This window comes from Hippoglossus hippoglossus, chromosome 10 (assembly GCF_009819705.1).
Source record: "Hippoglossus hippoglossus isolate fHipHip1 chromosome 10, fHipHip1.pri, whole genome shotgun sequence".
In the NCBI taxonomy this organism is placed as follows: Eukaryota; Metazoa; Chordata; class Actinopteri; order Pleuronectiformes; family Pleuronectidae; genus Hippoglossus; species Hippoglossus hippoglossus.
The window spans coordinates 3,116,436-3,143,875 of record NC_047160.1 but is presented as its reverse complement, the minus strand read 5'-3'; the positions used below and the strand labels follow the sequence as shown (position 1 = coordinate 3,143,875).

Sequence of the window (27,440 nt, the reverse complement as noted above, 5' to 3'; positions counted from 1 at the left end):
TATGCATTGGATAAAATGTCATATATCAGTTACAACACACAAAAGACAGCACACACGGACACCCAAACAGAGGGCATTCAGAAAGGTCAACTTGGAAACTAGACAGGGTTAAAACCACACAAATGGTAAATTAAACATCACAACGTAAAATCATGGAATGCAAGTTCATCCAGAGTAAAAGGTTCATAAACTAATCCAAACCACATCCCTCAGATTAAACTATAGTACACAGTCTCCACAGCACCAATCTCTATTTTCTGTTTTGCTATTAACATGACAGTGTTGTCTTCAATACACTCGCTGTCAGATTGGTCTGAGGATGAAAGGCTGTAGTGAGCTTTTGAGCCACACCCCATGAGTCACATAGGTTGGACATCAGTTGGCTTGTGAATTGGGGGCCCGGTCGGACAACAGGTAAGTGGGCAACGCCAGCGTGTGAAGATGTCATTTTTTTAGGGTCGAGCAGACTTTTGGTGTTTTGGCATCCTTCAGGATGAAAAGCTCAACCCATCTACTGAAATAATCCACCACCATCATTAGAGGTGTGCATCCTCACTAGCCTCATGATTCGATTACGATTCAGCAGTCAACGATTCGATTCACAACGATGCATCTCGATGCATTTCAATGCATCACATCCACAATTTTCTAAAATCAGTCAGAAAACATGAACTCTGTAGAAAGTGCTTTAATAAGTATTATAGACTCTTACTGTTATGACAAATGTGCCGTAATTGACACAATAAGGTTTTAAATAAAAACAAATCTGACCACAACAGTTAGTGAATGATAGTGGTCAGTGCTCTCCACACTGATTTGACGTTCATTCAATTTAGACATGGTGTGCTGCACCTAAAGCTTAAAAAAAAAATCAAACTCTGTCTCACCCAAGGGGCAACATCCCGGGCTGAGCGATGAGGCCAATACGGAAGTGCAAAAAGCTGCAGTTCACTGGGTGGCCACTTGAGGCTGGCTCCAAGAAGGAGTCAATTCCCATTGAGTCCCATGTTAAAAAGCCCGACTTTAGAGCAGAATTAAACCTGTTTACAGCCTGGTTCAAAAAACAGTTTTAGTCTCAATCACTAAGTTCTTCCTTCATGACAACTCTGAAGGGGGTGAATTTTTTTCTAACTCCCTCGTTTGATTTATAGAGGGTTGAAATTACGCATAATTAGGGGCGTGGTCTCTTGAGTGACACCTGGGCACAGGCTACGATGCTGGCACAGTTGTCACTAACCGCTAGCTCCCCGCAAGCCACCTGCAAGCTCCTAGGTCCACTCATAGGTTCAAGTCGGCTGATTCGCGTCACTGCACTAGACTTCTTCATGGCCTCAGTTCCTTTTTCGAAATATTTTGCATGCTAACTTGGACACATAACATGGCTTGCTGTGCTAATTGTACTAACAGACCGTCTAACAACTCTGTTCTCAAGTTCTTCCGGTGAGTGAAAATGTATTTTTATTTAATTTATATATTAGAACCTTAGCAATAATTAGCAGGTATGGTTGCTCACGATGCATGGCTTGTTAGCTTATGTCGAGATTAAGCTAAGTAGCTTGTGTTCGCCATTGAGAAGCACAGCCCGATGCGGTCCTGATGCTGAATTATGGAGCGTGAATGCTAGTCACAGTAAACCGGTGCGTTCTAGACATAGTCGAGAAGTGTTTCAATGTAGAATTGGGGATTATTACGGTCAATGTTGGTGCGTCATATAAAACTACTACGCACATATGTAAGCGTGGTCACAGGAATAAAAGCTTAAATGTTGCTATATTATCTCTTTAGCATGAGTTTTTTATCGAGGCTAACCCTATTTGTTAATGTTAATGCTTGTTATGTGCAGATCTGCTCCTTGTTTTGCAGTGCTCCTGGAGCTCCTCCTTCAGCCCCTCCTTCTACCTGGCACCTGCTGCTGCCTTAAAAGCCTGGGAGGCTTCACTCATGGGGGATGGCTAAGCAGGGCTGGCCGCATGGCTCCCATTCACCAGTCTGATTACCATTCGTAACAATAAACCCAGTTTTCTCATATTTAATCCTTGTTTGTCTACTTTATGTTACTTCCGTCGAGCCGGGTGGTAACATATTGGGGGCTCGTCCGGGATCAATCTGGATGAGTTATTTTTTTTCTATTTTTCCCCTAGACAGAGTAACCCGGTATGCTTTGGTGGTGTTTGGTAGGGTGGCTGTGAGCAGCTTCTTGTCATGGTGAGTACGGTGAGCATTGAATCTGAGTGCTATGATTTTAAGTTGTGAGTGATCTCCCTGGTTAGTTAGGGAGTGTGCCAGCTGGGCAGAGCAATCTGTCCTTCCATCGGTGCACTATTTGTTATATTTATTTATTCATTTATTTTTTTCGAGGTAATCCTGGGTGGAGACTTGTTCTCTGGTGGGGGCGAGCATTTCAGGGCCTTGGTCACATGGCTGAGGTTAACTGAGCTTTGCTTTAAAGAGGCCTCGAGCCCGGCACGCCTCAGAAGACAGTTAGGGTTAGTTTGAAGTTAGGCAGGTACCAGGGGGCTTGCTTAGATGATCATTTGCACTCGGAGGCTTGCTCACTGTGCTCAGCAGTGATTGATTTGTAAAGTTATTTGAGTTAGTGACTGCTTTATGGGGACAGTTGTGGTAACATGTCCAGGGTCCTAACTTTGTTTTGTATAGCTTGTGGATTTGTCAGGTGCGGTGTGTGTGGTGTCTAGCTTGACTTGGTGGGCTAGTTCTCCCGGAGGTTGTTGTTGCCTTGGTCTTGATTACCAGCAGGGTCCATTTTTGGTAATGGGTTTTTATGGGTAATATTTTGTGCTACTTAGTAGCTAGATGGGAGTTACTAGGCCTATCTCTGTGATCATGGGTTCAAGAATCATTTAGTAGAGAGAATTTGTGATAAGCTGTAGTGTTGGATGAGGTGTGTACTGGGCGTACTGGTTTAAGTTTAAACCTTGGGTAACGGCGATTGGTGTATTTTGGTTATGTTTGGTTACTGAAGTTATCTAGTATGGAGGCTATCGATGACTTTATTAGTGCACCCTCGGAGGAGTTGCTTTGTCAGCTCACTAAAGGACAGCTCCTTAGCCTTGCCAGCCATTATGACATTGAGATTGCCAGTGGTGATAAACGTCTTAAAGATAATTTAAGAGAAGCACTTAAGGCTAGCCTAGCAGAAGGAGGCATCCTAAAGCCGTCTGCTTTACCAGCATATCAGCATCAACTTGATCTTCCTCAAATGTCAGATGCTGTGCTGGAGTTCAGGTTGAAGGAGTTGGCGTTTCGAGAATTAGAACTAGAGGATAAAGAAAAAGAGCGTATCCTTAGGGAAAGACAAATGCACCTAGAACATGAGCGTTTCCTAAAAGAGCTTGAATTTAAGCATGCTGCTTTGAGCTCATCCAGTTCTGCCTCGGCTCAGTTTAATGTAGCGAGCAACATCAGACTAGTACCTCCATTTGCTGAGAAAAATGTTGAGAGGTACTTCGCTCATTTTGAACGAGTGGCTACTGTGTCCGACTGGCCAATACATGCCTGGACATCGCTTTTGCAAAGCGTTCTGGTGGGAAAAGCACAAGACGCTTACACTGCTTTAAACATTGAGGATATCAAGGACTATGAAAAAGTTAAAGGTGCTATTCTAAGAACTTATGAGCTCGTTCCTGAGGCGTACCGCCAGCGTTTTAGAGGCCTCAGTAAGCTGGATGAACAAACTTATGTTGAGTTTGCAAGAGAAAAGGAGATCAGTTTTAGCTCTTGGTGCAAGTCACAGAAGGCGGAAACTAAGGAAGATCTTAGACAATTAGTTCTGCTGGAGGACTTTAAAGATTGTCTGCCTACTGCCGTGTGTACTTATCTCAATCAGCAAGAAGTGACCACTCTTGATAAGGCTGCTGTTCTAGCAGACAAGTTTGTATTGACGCTCAAGGTAAACTTTGATAACGACCAAGGTGAGCGAAAAGGAAGGACTGGTTTTAATAGACCTCGGTTTCCAACCACTTCCTCCACCAGCTCAAAACCTCCTCCCACCGTTTCTACAGCTTTCACTAGAAGATCGGCTACTGTGAGTACTCCATTAGAGAGGACTTGTTTTTATTGCAAGAACAGTGGTCACTTCATTGCAGATTGCCCTGTCTTGAGTAAGAAACAAGAGTCTTATAAACCTGTTGCCTTACTAAAAACTGTGAAAAATGGTGCTGTCATCCAAAACATCGACCAACCCGCTCAAAAGAGTGAGCTGCCTGGTTCTTCGTCTTTTCTTATGGATGGTTTTGTGTCTCTTGTCACTGATCCTTCAACCAAGCAACCGATTAAGATTTGGAGAGATAGTGGAGCTTTTCAGTCTTTGATTCTACAGGACCTCCTACCGTTTTCTGACCAGTCTAAGTTGGGTTCCAGTGTCCTCGTCCAAGGGTTTGGTGGGGGGTATCTGTCTCTACCTATGCATAACCTTACCCTTGAAACTGGTCTTGTTTCTGGGGAAGTAGCTGTAGCTGTGTGTTCAAGCATTCCCATTAAAGGGGTGTCCTTCATCTTGGGAAATGACCTAGCCGGTGGTAGGGTGCTTGCGGCTCCTGAGGTTGTTCCTTTTCCTGTAGTGTCAAAATGCCCAGATGATCTTGAGAAGCAATACCCAGAAGCATTCCCTGTCTGTGTCACTACCCGTGCCATGTCAAAGAAGAAGAAACAAGACAAAGAAGCTGATTCTGATATTGCACTGTTTGACACATTTCTGGCGAAGGGTGACATGTTGGGATTTGGTAAAGTGTTTCCCTCTGGTAACGAGCTCAAGTGTGAGCAGGGGGGAGATGAAACCTTATCTTCTCTTTTTGACCAGGTTGTTCCTGATGATGAGATGACAGCTGTGTCTTGTTGCTATTTTGTAAACAATGGTGTGTTAATGAGAAAGTGGACTTCTCCAAAACTGTCCTGTTATGATGATTGGAGTAGTGTGTTTCAAGTGGTAGTGCCAAGTGTCTATCGTCAGGATGTCTTGCAGTTGGCTCATGATCATTGTCTTGCTGGTCATATGGGGATTAAGAAAACTTTAGACAGAGTGCTGAGACATTTCTTTTGGCCTGGTGTGAAATCTGATGTTGCTGAGCATTGTAGAACATGTCATGTGTGCCAAACTATTGGTAAGCCCAACCAGAAGATTCCCCCAGCTCCTTTACATCCTATCCCTGCCATAGGAGAGCCTTTTGAGCATATCTTGATTGATTGTGTTGGTCCCCTTCCTCGTACTAAATCAGGTAACCAGTACTTATTGACAATCATGTGTACAGCTACCCGGTTTCCTGAAGCTACCCCTCTACGTAGAATCACTGCTTCAGCCATTTCCAAGGCCCTTATTAAGTTCTTTACAGTGTTTGGCCTGCCAAGAGTTATCCAGACCGACCAGGGTTCGAATTTTATGTCCCGTGTGTTCTCTCAGGTTCTCCAGCAGTTGTCTATTGAGCACCAGACTTCATCTGCTTACCATCCAGAGTCTCAAGGGGCCCTTGAGCGGTTTCATCAGACCCTAAAGTCCATGTTACGAGCCTACTGTAAGGAGTTTGAGAAAGATTGGGATGAGGGAACCCCTTTGCTCCTCTTTGCAGCTAGAGAGGTCACTCAAGAGTCCCTTGGCTTTAGTCCAGCTGAACTGGTGTTCGGTCATACTGTGAGGGGCCCTTTGAAACTTTTGAAAGAGAGATGGTTGGCAAACCAGTCCCCCGCCACAAATTTGCTAGACTTTGTTTGTAATTTTCGGTCAAAGCTGAACAAGGCATGTGAGCTGGCGAGGCAGAACTTGGGGGAAGCCCAAGGACGGATGAAGGGGTGGTATGACCAAAGGGCAAAGCATCGAGCGTTCTCTCCTGGTGACAAGGTGTTGGTGCTGCTGCCACTTCCGGGATCTGCTTTGCAAGCTCGATTTAGCGGTCCATATGTGATTGAGTGTCGGGTGGGTGAGTTGGATTATGTGATAAAGACTCCAGAACGAAAGCGTAAAACACGTCTCTGTCATGTTAATCTGTTGAAACAGTACTGTGAGAGGAGCCAGGCTGGGCTCTCAGGGGTGAAGACGGTTGCTGTGCTGAGCACTTCGATTCCTGTGGGTGAAAAGGACATTGATGGTGTTGTTGAACGTGGGGTCTCTCGTGCTAGGCTTCCGAACTCAGAAATTGTAGCCAATTTGGAGGTCCATCTGTCTTATCTCGAGTCATCACATCGGTCCGACGTTATTGAGGTTATTTGTAAATATCCTGCCCTGTTCTCTGATGTGCCTACTTGTACCAATGTTCTCCAGCATGACATTGATGTCGGGGAGGCTGCACCTATTAGGCAACACTCTTACAGGGTAAATCCTGAGAAACGCCAGCTGATGAGCAAAGAAGTGGATTACATGTTGCAGCATGGCATTGCAGAACCTAGTGCTAGCCCATGGAGCTCCCCGTGTTTGCTGGTTGATAAGTCAGATCGCACACCTCGATTTTGTACTGATCTTCGCAAGGTCAACTCTGTCACAAAGCCTGATTGCTATCCTCTTCCCCGTCTAGATGATTGCATTGACAGAGTAGGGTCTGCAGCTTGTGTCACTAAGTTAGACCTCCTGAAAGGCTACTGGCAGGTCCCTCTTACTCAGAGAGCTCGTGAAATCTCTGCCTTTGTGACTCCAGATGACTTCTGTCAGTATACAGTTATGGCTTTTGGAATGCGAAATGCACCTGCCACATTCCAGCGGCTTGTTAACCTGGTGTTGAAAGGGGTTGCAGATTGTGAAGCATACCTTGATGACATAGTTATTTATAGCTCCACCTGGTCTCGGCACATAGCTCAGGTGGAGGAAGTATTTGGTAGGCTGGCTGCTGCCAATTTGACTGTGAACCTTGCCAAGTGTGAGTTTGGACAGGCCACTGTGACGTATCTAGGGAAGGTTGTTGGGCGGGGGGAAGTCTGTCCTATCGGCGCTAAAGTAGAGGCCATTTGTTGTTTCGGTGTTCCTACTTCTCGGCGTGAGCTGAAACGGTTTCTTGGCATGGCCGGCTATTACAGAAGTTTTTGCAAGAACTTTGCTACTGCGGCTGCCCCCTTGACTAGCTTACTTAGCCCAAAGGTCCATTTTGTGTGGACAGAGATGTGTCAGTTGGCATTTGAGAATCTGAAGGCCCTGTTGGTTAGTGCCCCAGTCCTGGCTGCCCCTGACTTTAACAGGCCATTTAAACTGGCTGTCGATGCTAGTGATGCTGGGGTTGGTGCTGCCCTACTTCAAGACGACTCGTCAGGGGTTGAGCATCCTGTTTGTTATTTTTCAAAGAAGTTTGACATTCATCAGATGCATTATTCTACCATTGAGAAAGAGGCCTTGGCTCTTATCTCTGCTCTGGACCACTTCGATGTGTATGTCTCTTCCAGTCAGGTCCTGGTGGTCTACATCGACCATAACCCACTTGTGTTCATCGGCAGAATGAGGAACTCCAACCACCGGCTGATGCGATGGAGTCTGTTTCTGCAGGGCTTTAACCTGGAAATAAAGCACATCCGTGGAAGGGACAATGTGCTCGCAGATGCCCTTTCAAGGTCATAAGTGTCAGAAGCATATGTGATGCAACATTTCAATTTATTTTGGTGTTAATTTGTTGTGTGTAACTTGGCGGTTGCCTAGAGCAACCGTTTTAAGGGGGGGGGGTGTTATGTGCAGATCTGCTCCTTGTTTTGCAGTGCTCCTGGAGCTCCTCCTTCAGCCCCTCCTTCTACCTGGCACCTGCTGCTGCCTTAAAAGCCTGGGAGGCTTCACTCATGGGGGATGGCTAAGCAGGGCTGGCCGCATGGCTCCCATTCACCAGTCTGATTACCATTCGTAACAATAAACCCAGTTTTCTCATATTTAATCCTTGTTTGTCTACTTTGTTACTTCCGTCGAGCCGGGTTGTAACAATGCTATATACATCTGGCAAGGGTAGATGATAATAATAATTATATATATATTTGTTTCACTTGATGTGTCATTATGTGTGGTTTCAGTGAATACTAAGTTTGTGTTCCATAATTGTCCACTTTCACACTATTTCAAACTATTAAACTTATCTCACTTGTGTGTTAGAAACGTGAATATGGCATGAAATAGTAACTATATGAATATGAAATAACTTCAAATATAACTGTAACAAATAGGCCCATAATAACACAAAAAGAGGCAATGCAACAGATGGATTATGTGAACTGGGATATCTAAAAAGACTGAAGTTATTGACATTTTATTGTTTGCATATAAATAAGTATGAAGATGGTAACCTGAGATATATTTTTGGTTTGTGTAGTTTTCCTCTAGGTGATCCTGAGAGGCTAGACCTGTGGATGCTCAACATGAAGAGACATAATTCTCGTCTCTGCAGTCAACATTTTGACAGACAACACTTGAGCATTGACACAAGGGTACACAGAAATGTTTTAATAACTTCTGAGAAAACAAGCAACTTGATGGTTTAAATTGTTTAATCTTTGAAAGTATTTACATAGCAACTACAATTTTAGTATGAACTGTGTACTGTACATTTCTACTCTATTTGCACTGAATTTTAAACCACATTGGCATACGGATTTGTTTACTACAGAAGTTGAACACACAAGCCTTTTGTATCAATAACACTCACATTTTTTTAGGGAAGGGCATGCCTGAAGAACACCGCTGTGCCTACCATTTTTTCTCACACTCCAAGGGCAAAGAGGACAACCCAGAGGGAGAGGTAAGTATAATGGAGGTAAGTGACATTCCTGTTGGAAAAATCACTGAGGAGTTTGCAGATGTAGACAATGGCAGTAGTGGCAAAATTCTTACTGACGATCAGGGCAATGTTGTTATGATGGCAGACACACCTGAACAGGCTGTTGTTCCTCAAGATGCAATGGACGATGACAGTTCTCTGACAGTTAATGTTTGTGACGATGTTGTGGGTACCAGCATTCAGGCAGAAAATCCAACTGGAAAATGTACAGACTCAGCTTTAGATCACTCTCATACAGTTTCAACACAGCTTCCTGGCTGCTTTACGAGTGATCACAGCTACACCATTTTTCAGTCTCCAAGAGCCATTTAACGGAAAGCTTCTGCTGCAGAGGAAAAGCTGTGTGCAGCTCGCAAGAAGCTGAGGATGAATTTCCAGATGACAAGGAGACTGAAGGCAAGAGTTTCTTCGTTGAAAAATATTATAAAGGTTCTTCAAAACAAATCCTAATTTCAAGTGAATGTGCCTCTCTTCTTTATGGCTTGATGATGTTCCCAGAGAGATCTTTCAGAGACTACCAAAGAGGAAAAAAGCATTATTTTCAGAAACCTTGAAGCAATTTGCAACTACGCTGCACTTCTACTTTCCAAAGGCTTATGAATATGTCCGAGAGAAGTTTCACTTGGCTCTGCCTCATCCTCAGACCATCCGAAATTGGTACAGTAGCATCTCTGCAGAACCCGGATTTACTGCTGCTTCATTCATAGCTTTAAAAGATCATGTTGCTGAGCAGAAGAAGGACGGAAAAGACACAGTTTGTGCATTAATGATAGATGAAATGTACATTCATAAGCAAACAGAGTTCGGTGGAGACAACATTTATGTTGACATCGGTGCTGGTGAGATGGAAAATGTTGTGGCAACAAGCATTGGTTCTTATGGTTGTTGCAATCAATGAGTCCTGGAAGACTACCATTGCTTACTTCCTTATCAACAGCATGACAGGAGCAGAGAGAGCCAACGTCATCCGAGAGAGCCTTTTTAGGCTCCATGAAATAGGAGTTAGGGTTGTGTCCTTGACATGTGATGGTCCCTCTCAAAACATCACAATGATCAGAGAGCTTGGTGCCAACCTAGACATCATTGACATGAGGTCTTACTTTATCCATCCTCAGGATCACACACAAAAAATCTTTGTGCTCTTGGATCCATGTCACATGCTCAAACTTTTTCGAAATGTTTTGTCAACAGTTGAGGTTCTGGTTAGAGAAGATGGCCAGCAGATAAAGTGGCAGTACATTGAGGAGCTCAACAAACTTCAGGAGAAGGAAGGCTTGCATCTCGACAACAAATTAAAAATGGCGCACATTCAGTGGCGCAATCAAAAAATGAAAGTCCATCTTGCAGCCCAGCTCTTCAGTCGCAGTGTGGCTGATGCCCTTGACTATTGTGAGCAGGAGCTAAAATATTCAGTTCAGTGGATGTGCTGCCACCGCTCAGTTTCTGCGCACAATTGATGCAGCCTTTGATGTCCTCAACAGCCGTAACCCACTTGGAAAAGGACAGAAAGCACCCATCAAACCAGCAACTAAACACCGTGCCAAAGCCATTCTAGATGAAACTGAGTCACTTCTCCGAGGGCTGAAAGTTAAAGACAAATGCAACAGACTTGTACACTTGTATTCAACTCAGAAAAAGACACCCATCTATGGGTTCATTGCTTGTTGCAGAAGTGTCATGGGCATCTACGAAGACCTGGTAGAGCAGCCAGCTGCCCCATGCCGATACACTCTGACCTACAAACTCAGTCAGGACCACTTGGAGCTGTTCTTCTCTGCTATCATAGCACGTGGAGGTTACAACAACAACCCCAATGCAAGACAGTTCCGAGGGGCATTTAAGCGCACAGGTAACTGTCTCCTTCGTGACAATACCAACATCCTTGACTCAACACCTGCAACTGTTAATATTGCACGCAGGGTGGATGTGGAGCCCGTGGAAGTGCTTGTACCTGAGAATGATGTGTTCTCTCACCTTCCAGATGTTGACAATCTGTCTGAGTAGAAGGAGGCAGCCATCTCTTACATCACAGTGAAAAAGATGAAACAGAGGGTCACCTGTATGCCTTGCTCAGAAGCACTCACCTCAGAGGATTCAGTGCATCAATTGGTGACTTTGAAGAACAGAGGTGGCTTACAGAAACCTTCACCAGGCGTAACTGCAGTTTGTCAAGCTACAGAAAGATGCTTCCAGTGGCTTCTGAAAAACAATGAGGGCAAGGCTCCACGGGGAAAAGGAACAACAGCTTCTATTGTTACCCAGGTTCTTTCTGATTGTTCTGAAAATAATCTCTTCCCACAGCTGCACAGCCACATGTTTGACATGTGTGTTGAAGCTAATCATGTCCATGTTCTGGTGAAGATGGCTTCTGCGTGGTATTGCAAAATCAGATTGAACCACATAGCAAGACGAGAGACAGAGAAAATAAAAGAAGGCAAGGTAGTCCGCACAAAACTTACAAAGTTAATCCATTTTTATGGAGAATAAGTTGTTTGGTCATTTCTGAGGCTGGTGGTTTGCATCTTGATGAGTGCGGCAGAACATACAAGGGATATTCTCTATCTTGTCCTATGTTCTAAACTGGGACACCTTATGACTTTGTTGCCTCTGACAGTAGCTGTTTAGTTTAAAAAGGCACAGAGGTAATGATATCTGATCTACTGAGCGGGCTACATGGCTTTCATAGTACTGCAATACAAGCCAGTAGCCAGTCAGATTTACCTTTAGCCTCAGTGTACCCTCAGGTTCGGCTTGTAACGCTATTGCGATTAAAAGCCTGGAACACCTGATGACACAAAGGTACACAAAGGAAGATATGTCACTAACATCCACCGGAGTCTGCATAAACGGGACCAAAAGTGATATTGATGTGGTAACTGTCATATAAAATACATATGCAAGCTCCCTGTTCATTTGTATGTACATAGTTTAAAGGATTGTTTTTATAAGTCAAGGAACAGTTCACTGTATATTAAAAATTCACCAAAAAAATATATATAATGCAAAGCACTTTAAAAAAAATATATTCTGAAGTTTCATGCAAACAGTTAAGTTTGCTACTTGCACAGTTCAAATCCATGGTTCCGTGGATAATGTTTTACATATATTGTGGTTATTGAAGTGCGTTATAGTCAAACAGTAAGTTAGTATTGTAGTTCAAGTTTTGGGGAAGTTCTAAATATTCTGAGTTGTAACTAGAGCTTCTGTGGCATTCAATGATACTGTGTTGTTTAATGTTGTCACCATCACCCACCCTCTCTTTTCCCCTTTGTATATGTGTTCTCCAATGTTGTGTCTTTGTATTTTCTGGGGTTTTTTTCTGTCTTTATGTCCCTGTACATACAACCGTGCTTTTTAGTTTGTTGTGTGTGTTATATGTCCCCTCTCGTGGCCTGCACCTTGTCGTGGTGAGTGGGCTTTCAACCAAGACAGGCCAAAGTGAACAATATTAAGACCAACATGATGTTAACCTTAGGAAAAGAGGTTGAGGGCATCAATTGTTTCACCAGACATTGAGATTTAGGCAAATTTAAGACACTGGGGGGTAAATGGTAATGGTAAATGGTTTTGTATTTATATAGCGCTTTTCTAGTCTTGATGACCACTCAAAGCTCTTTACAGTACAGTTTTTTACATTCACCCATTCACACACACATTCATACAGTGCATCTATTAGCAGCACTTTGTTGTTCTATGAGGGGAAATTCGGGGTTCAGCATCTTGCCCAAGGACACTTCGGCATGCAGATGGGGAAGACTGGGGATCGAACTGCCGACCTTCAGGTTGGAGGACGACCGCTCTACCCCTCAGCCACATCCGCCTGAAGGGGTGCCAAATAGGTATCAAAAATCAAGGTTAAAAGTTTTTTTAAAGTTTAACAGTTATTATAAATGGAAGTACTAAGATGTATGTACCTCCTGGGGGCTTCAAACATATTTAGTGTGCAAGTAATCTTTAATTTCAGCTCTTCAATCCCACCATCCACTAGGGATGAGGGAGAGCAATGGTGATAACAGCATTGTGGCAACAGATGTAATACTATTAATAATTACAGTAAAGGAAAATAAAAATTAACTTGGCTATGCCACTGAAATATGTTTAGGCTTAACAAAGTGGGTTCAAAGGCCAAATGTAAAAGCAGTAACACTGCCAACTGTGAAGAGTTACATGTCATCTTTGAGTGAAGAAGAAAACTTGTGCTGTAGGTGAATCTGGTGCAGGTTGTCCTCCATCATGTTGACCAGCCTGAAGCTGTCGATCTCCACCATGTTGCTGCTGCCACAGTGCTTCATCTAATGAAAAGAAAAAACTCACTATAAAAGGATGTTTTATGTTCCAGCAAAGACTGGTTCTTACAGTTTATTCTGTGTTCAGCAGGTGGAAGCACCACAGATTTCAGACAGAACCGATGTACTGGGCTCTGGGTTTGTACCCTCATGGTTAAATGCACATATTGTAAGTCGCTTTGGATAAAGCATCAGCTAAATGAAATGTAATGTACTGAAAGAAATAAAACATTGTACAAATAGATAAAATGTCTTTCTACCTCATCTGTAATATTCAAGGTGATAATCTCCCACAGAGCTGTTGATAACAGTCCACATCAAGTCTCTCCACTTCTCTCAGTGTGAAAACATAATTATATAATAAATATGAGAACCAACAGTGGTGTGTGGAGATTATAATCATATCTAAACTGTCTAATTCACTGTAAATTCCATAACAGGCTAAATAAACAAGGTGGCAATAGTAATGGTGGTTATACCAGCATGTATCAGAACATTTGTGAAACATATAGTTACTATCACATGCAACTTACACATGTAGCGTATTCATATTAACTTATTAAAATCAAGTCACAACCAAACACACGACTCTGTAGTAGTGTAGTTAATTTGCTTCAATCTGTTCATTACACATGTTAAATAAACGGTAACTTTTATAACAATTACATATTAAAAAACACTTGAGGCATGTAAGCATATGATTATGATAATAGATAAAGCAATAGGTTTTGTTGTTGTATAGTTTCAAGGTTACTTACCTCTAGTGAGTTCGTTGTAAAGATCGACCATCCTGAAGCAACACTGCAGCGCTAGCTGGTTTGCGACCGCAGGTAGCATGTAGCATGTAGCCTAGCTCCTTAGCCTGAGCTAACCAGGTAACGTTGAGCTCAGCTGTCAGTCTTCACTCGCGCTCCTCCTCTTTGCCCATTTATTGGTTAGCCAGGAACTAAGAGGAGTCAGCACCGGCAAGATGGCGCCGGGTGAACGCCTACTACAAGCCTCATTTTCACTCAGGTGCGGCTGAACACACAAGCCTGAGTGTTCAGCCGCACCTGGACTCTCCAGTCCATTCAACACAAAGCTAGGTGATGAGCATGGACAACTTGGACGACGATGCTATATTCCTTGCTGATGAGAGAGAGCGAATGTGGTAATGTTTTATTTTTTTGGCACAGTATGGCCCACGGTAGCCTTTGTTACCTCGGTTGTGAATAAATGGTTGGTGAGACCAGTTCCGTTCTGCTCATCATTGAGGGACGCTACAATGTAAATATCAACATAAACAAAAAATGCAGTGGTATAAAAAGAACTTACAGAAACCCTGAATCAGCTCATAAAATAGTTTTACATGGTATCGTGTAGGGTAAGGGTGCAATGTAGGGCCTGTGGGGGGAAGGGCCCGAAGTAGGACATTCACTATAGGTGTTGAGTGTGTATGAAGTTTGATTTTGTTTTCTCAAATACAGGATGGTTTATGATTGAACTTAGATTTACGAATTCTTTAGATTAACAAGGGATGTATTTGTCTGTATTTTGTCTGTAGGAGACTGGGACAATCCCAAACATAGGTAGTTTTTTCTCTTCTCATTTGTAATGAAGTGATACACTTTAGCTAAATTTACCCCTGCTTTGGATCTGTTATCCCCTAACCTCCATCCCTTCATTTTCTCTGGTCAAGACTCCCTCATCCAGGAAGTGCAAAACCTCTTGGGATGTCCTACCACAGAACTTCTCTCTTCACATTGGAAGGATAGGCAAACATCCACCTTGGAAAAGTGGACTTTGTTAAGGGCTTTTATGGTTAATCAGATGTTATTATCTGAGAAGCCTGAAGAGGGACTTTGCCAGCACTGCAGACAAAAGACTGCAGTAGTGAGGGGTCATGATTGTTTACCAAGACCACTTTACTGCTGAACCTGTGATTTTGCCATACACAGGTCTATGGTGCTCCATGGTAGAGGGGTTCTTCAGGCCACTGCCGCCATCCACATACATCAAGGAAGATGAGGGAGGAAAATTCTCCTACCATGAAAGAGGTACTTCTAAGTTACAAAACACAGGCCATTTTATTTAAATATAGTAAATTTGATTAAAGCCCAAAATATGCTGGGTGAAATAAGTTATCGCACTGAAAGAATACCTCCACTGATTAAAGATGATGTTACTGTAATTTACTATATAAAATTATTTTTCCCTTGCTTCCTGGAATGTTTTTTACCAATCATGCTTTCCTGCTGTGATTGTTCATCTGGGAAAACAACTGTTTCCACCAGAAAGCAAGTCATTTTGATTGGAATGAATGGTAATGTTTTTTTTAAATATCTTTCATACAGTAATGTAATTTTAAATTGCTTGTGCATCTAAGTAAAAACGTTTTGTCTTGGTTTTTCAGGGCGATTCAATCTGTCCCTCCCACATGGTAGCTGCTCCTGTGGAAATTCTTGTTCAGTGGACATTGCTGATCTAGTTGAAAGTGGGTACTGGCCAGCAACAGTCAATTTTGAAATGCTGTATGCAGTGGATTTGTTCTCTACATTTGAGGATCTCAAGATTGCGGCTCCGGGAATGTCACGGCAAGCTTTTGTTAGCATGCTTGAACATTGGACAAAAGTCTTAGGTCGTGGGACTATAAGTTGGTACTAATTTCCCACTGCTTGCAATGAGTTTCCCATATTTATTATTGTATAATGTTGGATTTGTATGTCTTTTGCTATCAGAGTGGAAAGATATGTGGGGATACCATGCAGAAGGCATTTCTGGATTGGACCTATGCCAAATTTGAGGTTGAGAGGCTGTCTCAGGGGCAGCATTTTCAGTGCCCTGCATGCACACGCTCTATTTTGGCTGTTGCGGTGGATGGGAACCGTAAACTATACCGCTTTAAGAGCTAACCAGGGTATGTAGAATGTTTAGAGTGCCATAAACATTTCATTTTTATGTTTGTTTTAAGACCTGATTTTTTGATGGCGTATTACTGGCCAAGGATTCTGAGGTGTCTTCCTTTGTTGACTACATCCATGGGACGACAAAACACATAAGTTAATATACATTGTTCCTTATTTTAAGACAAAGTTAAATGAATTCTTGTACCCTGTGCAAAGTGTTCGTCTTATGTATAATGTTGACCCCATCAAACATCATGTTAGCAATATTTACAGGGTTCCTGCGGGGTCTTAAAAAGTCTAAAATGTAAATCATAATTTTAGGCCTAAACAAGTCTTAAAAAGTCTTACATTTGATTTTGCTAGGTCTTAAAAATGTATTGGATTAGGAAGTTACTTCGCGATAACTTGTGTTGCAGGCATGGCCTGCCCATTTTAAGGAAAGTGGCCAGTGTGTGACGTAGTGCACCTGGGTGTTGTGGAAAAAGGTGCTAAAATGTGTGGATAACAAAGTGAATGACCACCGAGAGCGTGATGGGAGTGTTGCTCCTGCTGTACAGTGAGAAAATAAAGTGGCTGCGTTAAAATCTGGGATAATCGACCTCCGGACGACGTTTGGGTCTACCAACCCTAAAAGCGGAGATGCTGTGGACGCTAATACTGTAGCTAAACACCAATTGTACAACAGCAACGATGGCATAGGTGAGCTTTTCAAAAGCATGTTCCCTGATTCCGATGTCGCGAAAACATTTGCGTGCGGTGGTGACAAAACGTTGTACATCACAAAATTTGGTTTAGCGGAATACATCAAGAGAGACCTCGTCTCTAAAGTAAACGGTCCGTTCGTTCTGATGTTCGATGAAAGCATGAACCAGACGACCAAAACCAAGCAGCTGGACCTGCATGTACGTTTCTGGGATGTCTATGACCGTGAAATAGGTCTTAAATTATGTCCAAAGTGGTCTTAAAAAGTCTTAAATTTAACTTGTTGAAACCTGCAGGAACCCTGTATTTACACCTTAAATTGATGCTGTTTAGTTCTGTATGTATTTTTGTATTTTGTTTGTTTTTTAGAATCCTGCGAAAGGGCGCTGTGGTACAGGTCAGTGGGCGGCAGCACGAGAATCCGTAAACAAGTCTGCAATCAAAGTAGATGAAGAAGGCGTTGAGGTTGCTGTCTGCCGTCATGGATTTTTGCTTAAGGGACTGAATATGTTCCGTGGAGGAATATTTGCATATCCCTTATGTCTACAAAGACAGCTTGCTTCACAGAATGTGCAGTTGTTTTGCTCTGATGTGGTGTGCAAATACTGGCCGTATCTGCAAAGGGTTGTGCGTCACTGTCCAGAGCTGCGAGACTTGTTGACCATGCGTCCATTTATCTCCGTCATGCATGCTAAAGCACATTCATGGATGTGTGAGGTAATGATCGACAATCTCATTATCATTTGCAAAACAGTGTTTCTCTTTTTCAAATGGTAACATTGACGTAAATGTGTTGCAGTTGCAATGAGGAGGACATAATCAAGAAGGAGCCGGGACAACCATTGGGGAGGAGGTTGAACAGGTCAACAGCTTCCTCTCCCGAGCAGCCATATGTTCCAAGTACATGTCAAAAGCTGGTAAGTATTTTAAATTTACATATAAATTATTAGTTTTTCGTTTCCAGACCTGATATGCATTGTGTCTTAAGTTCACACAGATATACTTACCATTCAAGCAATTGGCTGGAACACGCGGAAAGCAGAAAACCTTGACCGAACATTGGCCAAAAGATACATCAAGGTACCGACCAAGATACCTTTTTTGTTGGGGGGGGGGCTGTAAACATTTTCTAACTTTTTTTTTGTTTTGACAGACTACACAAAGGACCTTGAGAATATCAACACTGAGTTGTCTCTACAGGAAGACACAGTCCAGCAATGGGTGTCAGATGTTCAACAGTGGACGACAGGTACTGTGGAAAAATAAATTATTTTATTCTTGCACAATGTCCTTTGACTCGGTTTACACAAGGTCTACTCAAAAAGTTGACTGTAACCTGATATTGCCATGAATTAATTTTTTTCTCCTCTTCAAAAAGACCAACCAGCCAAAATGACTTGCAGAAGACCATTGAAGGACTGTATCTGAGCATTAAGCAGCGGAAATTTCAGCTTTATCGTCAGTCTGGCGAGACAACAATATGCCACCATTAATACAGATTTCTTCATGTAACATGCTGTGACAAAATGAATCACTATTTATAGATGGGAAAAAATAGCTAGCCCAGGACTTAAAAATAAACTACAATTACTGCACTGCGGTTGTATACCTCCGCCAACCAGTGCAGTTTCTGTGAACAAATTTCCAAATCCTTTTTTTCATATTGTGGAGGTGAGGGGGCTGGGAGAGCACCCTCACCTGCTATAGAGGATCAATCAGCACAGGTGAGAGCTGTTAGCTGATTGGTCCTCATGCTTAAAAGGCAGCGTCGGCGCTGCCTCAGGACTCAGACCTCAGGAAGGAGCTCAGGAAGACTGAGGCTCCAGAGGCTCCAGAGACTCCCAGACACTGAGTGGAGGACTGGGCTGCAAAGCCAGTCTGCTTTAAGTTGGCACTTTGAATTTATGTTTATTTGATTAATAAAGATGTATAAGAGGAACACTTCCGTCCCTGGCCGTGTGTGGGAGAGCCCCGTGGCAAGGTCGATTGCCACACATATAAAGATCACTAACCTTTTGACAACTGAAACACAATAACATTAGGTCATTGTGGCCTTGGCCTGTGAGCTCAAGGCACCAAAATGGAATCAGTTCATGCGCGGTACCAAATTTGAGGAAATTCTGCAATGGCATTCTTGAGATTGCATTCACAGGAATAGGACTGACTGACAACCCGGCCACTAACTGTCCCTGACACGGCTGGATAACATTTTGTGTATTAGACTTGATGTTATTGGTGTTACATTGGTCACCTTGTACGGGTACACTAAATATTTTGTTTCTCATTCTAGATGGCAATAAGCGGAGACATCAACTCAGGAAAAAGATTGCTGTCGAAAAGAAAGCCTTGGAGGATGCCATCACTGAACACAATGCTGCTGTGGAGGAAGCAGACAAACTCCCTCCTCCTAACGAGCTCTTGGCTATTGACAACTATTCCTGGCAATGGGAGTGTAAGTACTTTATTGAAAGCCACAGAATACCAAATTGCTGACTCAACCCTTGCTATATATGGAATATAATTGATAACTCTTTTGATATGATTTCCAGGTCATGGTGATATGGTACAGAAAAACTAAAAGTTTACGACAAGGTAATGCTGCTGTCCAGACTTAAAGAGGAAGCTGTTATTGTGGTTTGTGAGGTCAAGCAGCACTGGGAGTACATGAGTATGGTGGGAGTGATGGGAGAGCTTTCCTCCCAGCTTTCTGAGGCCATCGGAGGGCAAGGTACAAGACATTTTATTTACACGCACACACAATTAAAACATTTTCCTTTTTTAAAACATTCTCAGGCAGTACTGAGGCATTGGCGGAGATGGGACGTGAGGGTCTACTGAAGAGAAGATTGCATGAAGTTAAAGCTCATCAGGCTGCAGCGGATAGAACATATCAACATATTCTTGAGCAGCAAACTTCTTTGGATGACTCCTCCTCTGAAGAGGAAAACTTGGAGTAACTAAAGTGTACGTACGCATAAAAGCCTGAAATGGCGTACGCCAAAGAAAATTCCGACTTATAAAACCGTGCGCACACCTGAACGCAATGTTCGCTTTATAAATCAGTCCACCTGGAAACATTCGTACGTGGATCTGCCTCCAAATCCGCCCTCCACACGCTGAAGCATGTAAATTAACCTGCTGACCGATGGATTTGTACGGAGAATCATGGAGGATAAAGTATTACAGAGAAAAACTAAGAACCGCAATTTTAATGACGCTGAAATAGAGGCGCTTGTGAGTGAGGTGGAGGTACGAAAAAACATTTTGTTTGGAAGCCACAGCACCGGGATCACTAACAAAAGAAAATGCACAGAGTGGCACTGTGTAACTGCTGCTTTAAATGCAGTAAGTTCCACGGACAGGACGGTGGCTGAAATAAAAAAAAAAGTGGTCTGACTTGAAAGTGGAGACAAAGCGGAGAATCGCTTCACACCACCTGAGTGTGACTGCTACTGGTGGGGGCCAGGGCACACCCGAGCTTTCACCGGTGGAGCTAAGGATGGCCTTGATTCTCGGGGGAAACCAGTTTGAGTGGCATTGTGTCTGAAAAGGAGGGTGACACCGACATGGCTGAGATCTCAGACAACACAGGTAAAGCACAATTAGATTTTTTTATTAAATGAGGAATTACACTTGTGTTAAAGTACGATAAATGTTTCTGTTCCTCCAGAGTCGATGGGGGCAGTAGGTGGAGAGGATGCCCCCGGCTTGGAAGTCCCCAGGGAGGAGGCAGCTGCAGAGCGGCATCCAGTCCTCGGCAACAGTGCGTCCCGTGCGCATGGCAGCTCTGGTCACGCTGCACACAGAGAGAGACAATTAGTGCAATTAATTGTGTAACAGACGAGCTGAAAGAGATCAAAATGGTGTTGTGTGACATGTCAACTTCATTAAAAGAACTTGTAAAAAAGTGAACCTTTGCATTTGTTCGTATTTTTACAAACGCTGCATCACATCCTCTCGTATCCTCGCTCCCAAGTGGTAGGCTTCCTGTTGGGGAGGGGGCAGTGGGACAGGGCCATCGTGCCACCACATTCATCAGGACCAAGTTTGAGTGACATATCATTTGAATGTTTATTGTGTGCACGTGTTTTCTGTTAACATACACATACTCGTTCTCTGATGGAGCCCTTATAGCAATATGAGTGCAGTCAATTGTGCCGATTACATTTGGGAAACCGGACAGTGCTGCAAATTGCCTTTTAATGTTTGCCTGTTCTCCCACAGTGTAAGGGAACTTAATGTATTGAGCAGTTAATTTAATAATGCCATCCAAAACCGCAGACATCACAACACTCAGGGATGACTGTGATATCCCCGACCTATAGAATTTAACATAATTATATATTTCTCAAAAGGGGCTTTGGCGGAATGGAAAATATATTATATTTTCTATCATATCAAACACATACCTGTCGGCTAATTCCCGCTGATAAGAGCCGGTTGCCAGAAACCCCAGAGTGGTTAATATGTTGGTACTGGGATGGCACGGTTACGTCGGGTCGGTCTCTCTAATGCTGGACCCAGCTCAGCAAATAGATCCAAGAGCACAGCTCTCGGGAATCTAAATCAGCTGATTAGCCAGTCATCATCATGGGTCAAGAGATCTGTGTGGTCCCTAAACACACGTTCCCTCCTAATTCGCCTGTTAGCATAGTCCTCCAATAGAGCCAGTGCATCCATCATCACGCACGACTGTGACTGCAGTATTTATAGGTTTACAACAATCTGACAAATTGATCACACCTTGCCAAGTTCGTCTGTGCGCTCCCTGCGCTCGAGAGCACAGTCATGTTCACTTCAGCGATTTTATACACAAAAAATAGTAAGCTACAGTCCTACTTAACCATAAAACTATAAATTTTAAATATTCAGCAACACTGTAACGCTATTTTATTGTAGCACATGTGCATGCGTAATCTGCTTGAAGTTGTTTTATAACTTTTAAGATTAAAGGGTGCTTATGTTGCGCCAGCACAAATAACTTATTTATTTTAATGGTAATGATGAAGTGGATCAATAATCTGGCTTCAATTCACCACCTCACGTCTGCATCGCCACTCCAAAACATTTGTACGCATGGGTCAGAGTTTGCGTGGAAATACGCAAATTCCCCCGTCAAGTTTGTTTGAATAAATCCCAACGTTCGCGTGAGAAGTGCATCTAGCAGTACATTGCAGTGTCTACACTCATGGACTTTCATATCTAATTCAGATGCCCAGACAGAGAGGCACCAAATCCAAATCTTTTCCGTATGATATCAGTGGCTAGACGTAAAGGTTAGGTATGCATGCTTACGTGGATGCGCTGTTGGGATGGGTGACGCAAGATGAGGGAGATATACCTGGATGCTGTGGGAGACATCTTTAGACTTGGGGGTGACAATTGCTCATGTTAGCGTTTGTATATTGTTCCACCTTCTGGTCTCCTTGATGAATCAAGTCTACATCTCCTGCATACGACATCAGCTGCTGCCTGAGTTCTCCTTTCACCAGCTTCCAGAAAACTACCATCACAGTATCATTGTTTCTACATTGTCTGTTTTCCTAAAAGTCATACTATATACAGAAACAATATGGTGCAGGTGACAATAGCAGGTGTAGGTCATTTCCATGAGCTCAAGAGACATAATGTGACATCTTAGTAGCTCACATTTGTCATCTTAAAACATGCACCCACTAGGTACTGCATACTGTAATCCTGAAAACCATGGGGAAGGGAGTAACAATTCTACAAAGCAAAGGGAAAACTGTGATATGAAAAGTGTTTCACAAGGAAAATTAGGACTACACTTGCCCAAATTGAAATGCAGATATATGTATCTAATCAGATTTATACAGAGTCTATGATACCGGTAGTGAAAGATGGAAATGAATACACTAAGTTACATACAGTATGAGAACATTAACAATGTTCAGAAGTATTCAAAAATATCTAATGCAGAATATGAGTATTGGTGCAAGTATATGGACATAATATGTGGACACAAGTATAAATATTGTTGTAAGAGAATTAATTAGTAGTCCAGAGAGTATGTACAACAGTCGGTGGGGGGTTGCTGGTGGTGGTGGAGGGAAATGTGCGGGATGAGGAAGTCATCACCCGCCCTACTCTCCCTCTGATTGGCTAGTAATCCTAATTGGCCCCAGAGGTATATAGTCTATGATCGGTGTTTAGGAATGAGGAGTGTGATCGGTCAGATTTAGGGTCAGGGGTTAGCCAATCAGAACCAGAGTAGGGGGCGGGCATTGTCGTCATCGCGGGAAACCTGACTCTCCACAACAGCCGTGCACCCGGACACGTATGGAACGAGCAATGATGATTAGGATTTCAGCATTGAATAATATGCTATAATTTTTAATAATTATCAAATAATGGAGCAGAGTATATATTGGTTGCTAACATTTCAGCTTGGTGTGACTGAGATTGAGCACTTTATGTATATGTAGCTAGCAGAGGGCATGTTATGGTCACCTGAGTTCCTCCTGGTATTGTACCAGGAATTACACTGATAACCGAGATGTACTTATTTTTCTTTCTTATTAGTTATCAGCCTCAGCACCTATTATGTATATAATACACATACCTACACACCACATTGAAACCAATTACAACTGTATATTTTGAAACATTTCCCATCACAGTATAAACTCAATTTCATTTATTAAGCTTTAATTTTAAAGTCCAGGCTCCAAAATTATAGTTTTCACTATTTTCCATCAGATGAAGCCATGTTTGTGTGACGGTTCTGTACAAAGCTGGGACTCAGATGCAAAAGGAAGCACAGGAGACAAAAAATAAAGTTCAAAATAAAACTTTACTTTAACAATCCAGAGGTCATACACAGGTAGGCAGTCAGAGAAGCAAACAAGTCCATTCAGGGAAAAGGCACAAAATCCAGAGTCCAAAACCAGGCAAGCAAACAGAACTTAACACTGGAGAGCATGTACACACGAAGGAGACAATGACAATCTAGCAGAGGGTGAGTAGAAACACAGGGTATATATAGGGCAAGGTTAATTACAAACAAGGTACAGGTGTGTGGGGAAACCAACAGGAAGTAAAACTAGACACTAGACACAAGAACCCTGACAACAAAATAAAACAGGAAGTGAATACAAATAGGAACAGACTGAACAGATTATTACAGTTTGACCTATGAGCAAATACATTTATGCAACTTAACTGGTGTGGGTGTGTTGGTATGAATGGCAGAGTATAGTGTGTATCTGTATGCGACACAAACATTTATGTCCAGTGTACTTTTTTTAAAATAAGGAACAATAGTTGAGTTCTTTTATCAGTTTAGTTGTTTATGTCTTGTGCTTTTATTCCAGATTTAAGATGCCAAGAGGGTCTACAAATACAACATGTGTTGGTTGCAAAGCAGTAATTGGTGTGGTCACCAAGACATGCAAGTTTTGCCAGGCAGTGCAGCCAAGAAGACAGAGACTGGCCAAAAAACTTCAAACATTTGAAGCAAAGAAAGAGGGCTGTTTGGAAAACCAAAAGAAAAACAAAACCACCGCACATGTTATGGATGAGGCAACTGTTTTGTGCTTAACTTCTGTAGTTGAAGTTCACAAAATTAAGGCTTGTGATGTTTCTGTATGACTTTTGGTAATGACAGAATTTAATTTTTTTGCTTGAAAAACTGCACACATTGGGGCACAGGGCCATAATATTTCACGCAAAACCAGGGAAAAAGCCGTCAACCTGGTACACGCATGTCCTGCACCCAAAATGGCAGCTGTCAGATCAGGCGGAAAAATGCCTCGACAGGATGAAGGCCCTATATGAGGTGCTAGTCCATGGTAAGTCTAATTTGAAATCGCAAAACAAATAGCTCAATCTACTGCAAAAACTCATAAACATCACATTTAAAGCATAGATAAAATCAATTTTGTATGCACCACAAAACATTATTCTGATAGTTGTGTTTTTGTTCAATTGAGGTTGGAGTAACCAGTATCCCTCCACCCACCAACCCTCCATCATCCCTGCTAACCAGCCACCCACCATCCACTTCTTCCCTCAACTACCCCTCCACCAGTTCTGCCAACCAACCAACCACCCACCATCCAACCAACCACTTCTTCCCTCAACTACCCCTCCACCAGTTCTGCCAACCAACCAACCACTTCTTCCCTCAACTACCCCTCCACCAGTTCTGCCAACCAGCCACCCACCATCCAACCAACCAACCACTTCTTCCCTCAATACCCCTCCACCATTTCTGCCAACCAACCACCCACCATCCAACTAACCACTTCTTCCCTCAACTACCCCTCCACCAGTTCTGACATTCAACCTCCCAGTGGTATGTTAAATCAGTGTATGTTGTGTTGACATTTTTCACACATCCAGATTCAGAGATGTGTATGATTATTGTATTATTACTTAAGTGTTATACAAGTAAGTAATACGTAGGTCAGAGTAACTGAAATTGTCCTAAAGGTGAAAAGATGTTTTATGTTTTATTTTGACATTGCCGATGAACAATTAGTGTGTCCATGTTACAATGTGAACTGTTCTATGTTTGACAGAAGATGGCAAGACCCTCACCGACCAAACTACCATCCATAGATGATGGGGAGGTGGAGGGAGTGCGCCGTGCACTCCAGATCGCCAGTGTAAGTTATTAATACTGAATAAGTCATGATACTGAAAATATAACCGTTATCTGATGTGACTGTGGATAGATATTTGTTTAGTAATGGTTTATTAAATTGTGATTGCGTGCAATGGCACATTCCAGTGAAAAACTGACTTCATCATAGTATTCTTAAATCCATATATACATATGTGTTTTCTATTTGTAGTATGCATGTATGGATGAAGCCGTCGGCAGGGAGGAGCTCTACCGTCTAAGCAATGAGTCCCACAGCCAGGCGATGGCTTGCCTGGTGAAAAATGTGCGGCTCAGGAGGGCTGCTCAGCAGCAAGCTGCGCTTCAAGGCGCAGCTTGCTGCAATGAAGAGCAGCCTCACAAATGCCCTTCAGCAGGTGGAGGTGCTGCAGGCCTGTGCGGCTTACGGCAATGATGGTAAGTGTCTTGATGTGCTTTGTGTCAAGTCAAGGATAAGATTGCATTGTGAATATTGTTTATTGTGTTAATTTATTGTGTGTGTGTTTTGGTTTCACTACAGTATAGCAGGTTTGAGTCTTTTTTAAATCCACCACACTGAACTGGTACCATTGGTTGGTTGGAGCTTCCAACTAGTTGTTAGTCTTTTAAAATTAATAATTTTTTATATTAAAGAATTTGATTTTGAAATTTCCTACATTAACTTTGTTAGTACTGTAAACATTTAATGGTTATTTATTTTTAAACAGATCATTACTGTGACAAAACAATTTATATAGTATCAAATATCATAATGAATGTTATCTTTTTTTTCATTTGTGCAGATGTGATGGAGGAGACAGAGGAGAAGGCGGAGGAGGAAAAAATTGTAAACATTTAAAATAAATGTTAAAACTTCATGTGTTTCGTTTGATTCTTGTTTTAGTACTCTGTTAAGTGTTATTTTGCTTAGATGTGTGTATTTCTCATTTTAATATTATAAGATCTTTGTATGCAAGGGTGGAAAGATGGTCTACACTACACGTAGTCCCAGAATGCGGTAGACAAATCACCATTTTGGTACGTGTGTTTTTATTAGTATAGTTTTCTTCTAGTTTTTTTTTTTTATTGAGCCAAATCATCTGAAATCAACATTTTAGGACATGTGGACTTTAGGAGGGAACCCCTAAATATAAAAAAACACACATTTAATGTCACTATACAGAGCAGGGAATGAGAAATAATTTCTGTAACAGTTGCTCTTAATTTAAAAGAAATTAAGAGCATATGTATGAAATATGTCTTTATGAAAATGTTTTATTCCAAAGCATTTCAATTTATGGAGTCTCTCTTGTGAAAAGGCCTATCTTAATGCATTTCAATTAATCTTTTACACTCACTTTTTTCGTCCACAAAAAGTTGATTATGAGTGAAATGCTAATTTATTGAAAGTTGGTCAGGTTGATCATGTAAGATCTGACATGCTTTTTTTTATGTCACTAGGTGGTAGTATTTAATCTTCACCAAATATTTTCTCCAAAATGAAGAAATAATCAAATTCAATGTTTATTCTTCCATTCTAAAGTGTTTAAACATTCTAGTGCCTCTTTAGTATTTTTCTCTTCTGAAAGATTGATGTAAGGCGTTCACGTACAACTTCCACTTGCTGGCTTGTTTTTGTTTGTATCTTTTACCTTGGTTCTACAGATTGTTGTATGTAAGTTGGAGTGTACCATGGGGTATTTTGTCCGTCCAAAACAAACACATTCATATCTGAAAATTAAAAATGTCTAAAATATTAATATAAGTGGCACTACATCATACTTTCCGATAATTGAACTAATATGTTAATGTTCTTTTCACCCATCGGTCTTTTGAATCATCTTAACACCCACCTTTCCTATACGGCGCTTTGATCGGTTGAATTGAATTTTTTTTAAAAAGGTGCTACGTATAACTACGCAGTGAGTACGCTCAGGTCTTGCTTCTGCTTTCCGATTCACCGTGACGTCTGAGGTAAATTGAGTGGTTGAGAGAGAGAGATTGACGGCGAGATACGGCCTTTTTCATTAACTGAACACAACCCTACATCACTTTGCCAAGGTTTGACATCCAACGAGGACTTGTTTTGGACACAGCGAGTGTATTTATATATTTATTCAGTGTTATGAGGGGCTAGCTTGTTAGCATGTGTGGCGGCAAGATGCATTTTCACTGATAGTCTTTCTGCATTTAAATTGCATGCAAATCTAATCTG

At 42.1% G+C, this 27,440-nt stretch overlaps 2 protein-coding genes and 3 long non-coding RNA genes across 5 annotated transcripts; 4 read left to right on the top strand and 1 right to left on the bottom strand.

Moving 5' to 3' along the window:
• Positions 1–2,992: 2,992 nt before the first annotated feature.
• On the top strand, positions 2,993–7,638 carry LOC117769795. Its single transcript, XM_034598935.1, has 2 exons — positions 2,993–4,045; positions 7,429–7,638. The coding sequence occupies exons 1-2, from the start codon at positions 2,993–2,995 to the stop codon at positions 7,483–7,485; spliced, it is 1,110 nt and encodes a 369-aa protein (XP_034454826.1). The 3' UTR covers positions 7,486–7,638.
• Positions 7,639–16,995: 9,357 nt separating this feature from the next.
• Positions 16,996–17,700, top strand: LOC117769428. Its single transcript, XR_004615226.1, has 3 exons — positions 16,996–17,337; positions 17,420–17,537; positions 17,609–17,700. It is a non-coding gene; the product is annotated as an uncharacterized LOC117769428 (long non-coding RNA).
• On the bottom strand, positions 17,577–18,089 carry LOC117769430. The gene is made up of 3 exons (XR_004615228.1): positions 18,001–18,089; positions 17,772–17,872; positions 17,577–17,716 (listed from the first exon to the last, which is right to left on the bottom strand). It is a non-coding gene; the product is annotated as an uncharacterized LOC117769430 (long non-coding RNA).
• A 746-nt stretch (positions 18,090–18,835) lies between these two features.
• Positions 18,836–19,573, top strand: LOC117769429. Its single transcript, XR_004615227.1, has 3 exons — positions 18,836–19,072; positions 19,170–19,348; positions 19,414–19,573. It is a non-coding gene; the product is annotated as an uncharacterized LOC117769429 (long non-coding RNA).
• A 4,215-nt stretch (positions 19,574–23,788) lies between these two features.
• LOC117769794 lies at positions 23,789–25,661 on the top strand. The gene is made up of 7 exons (XM_034598934.1): positions 23,789–24,168; positions 24,248–24,431; positions 24,573–24,636; positions 24,672–24,937; positions 24,985–25,007; positions 25,164–25,250; positions 25,440–25,661. Exons 1-7 carry the CDS (start codon positions 23,962–23,964, stop codon positions 25,659–25,661), a joined length of 1,053 nt encoding a protein of 350 aa, XP_034454825.1. The 5' UTR covers positions 23,789–23,961.
• The last annotated feature ends 1,779 nt before the right edge of the window (positions 25,662–27,440 follow it).

Excerpts from the sequence above, each read along its gene's own strand:
- LOC117769795 (XM_034598935.1), top strand. The coding sequence starts at position 2,993 with ATGGAGGCTATCGATGACTTTATTAGTGCACCCTCGGAGGAGTTGCTT. Across the intron at positions 4,046-7,428 it reads TCACTAGAAGATCGGCTACT|AATGAGGAACTCCAACCACC; the intron begins GTGAGTACTCCA and ends GTTCATCGGCAG.
- LOC117769794 (XM_034598934.1), top strand. The coding sequence starts at position 23,962 with ATGCCAAGAGGGTCTACAAATACAACATGTGTTGGTTGCAAAGCAGTA. Across the intron at positions 24,169-24,247 it reads ATGTTATGGATGAGGCAACT|AATTTAATTTTTTTGCTTGA; the intron begins GTTTTGTGCTTA and ends TGGTAATGACAG. Across the intron at positions 25,008-25,163 it reads CAGAGATGTGTATGATTATT|AAGATGGCAAGACCCTCACC; the intron begins GTATTATTACTT and ends TATGTTTGACAG.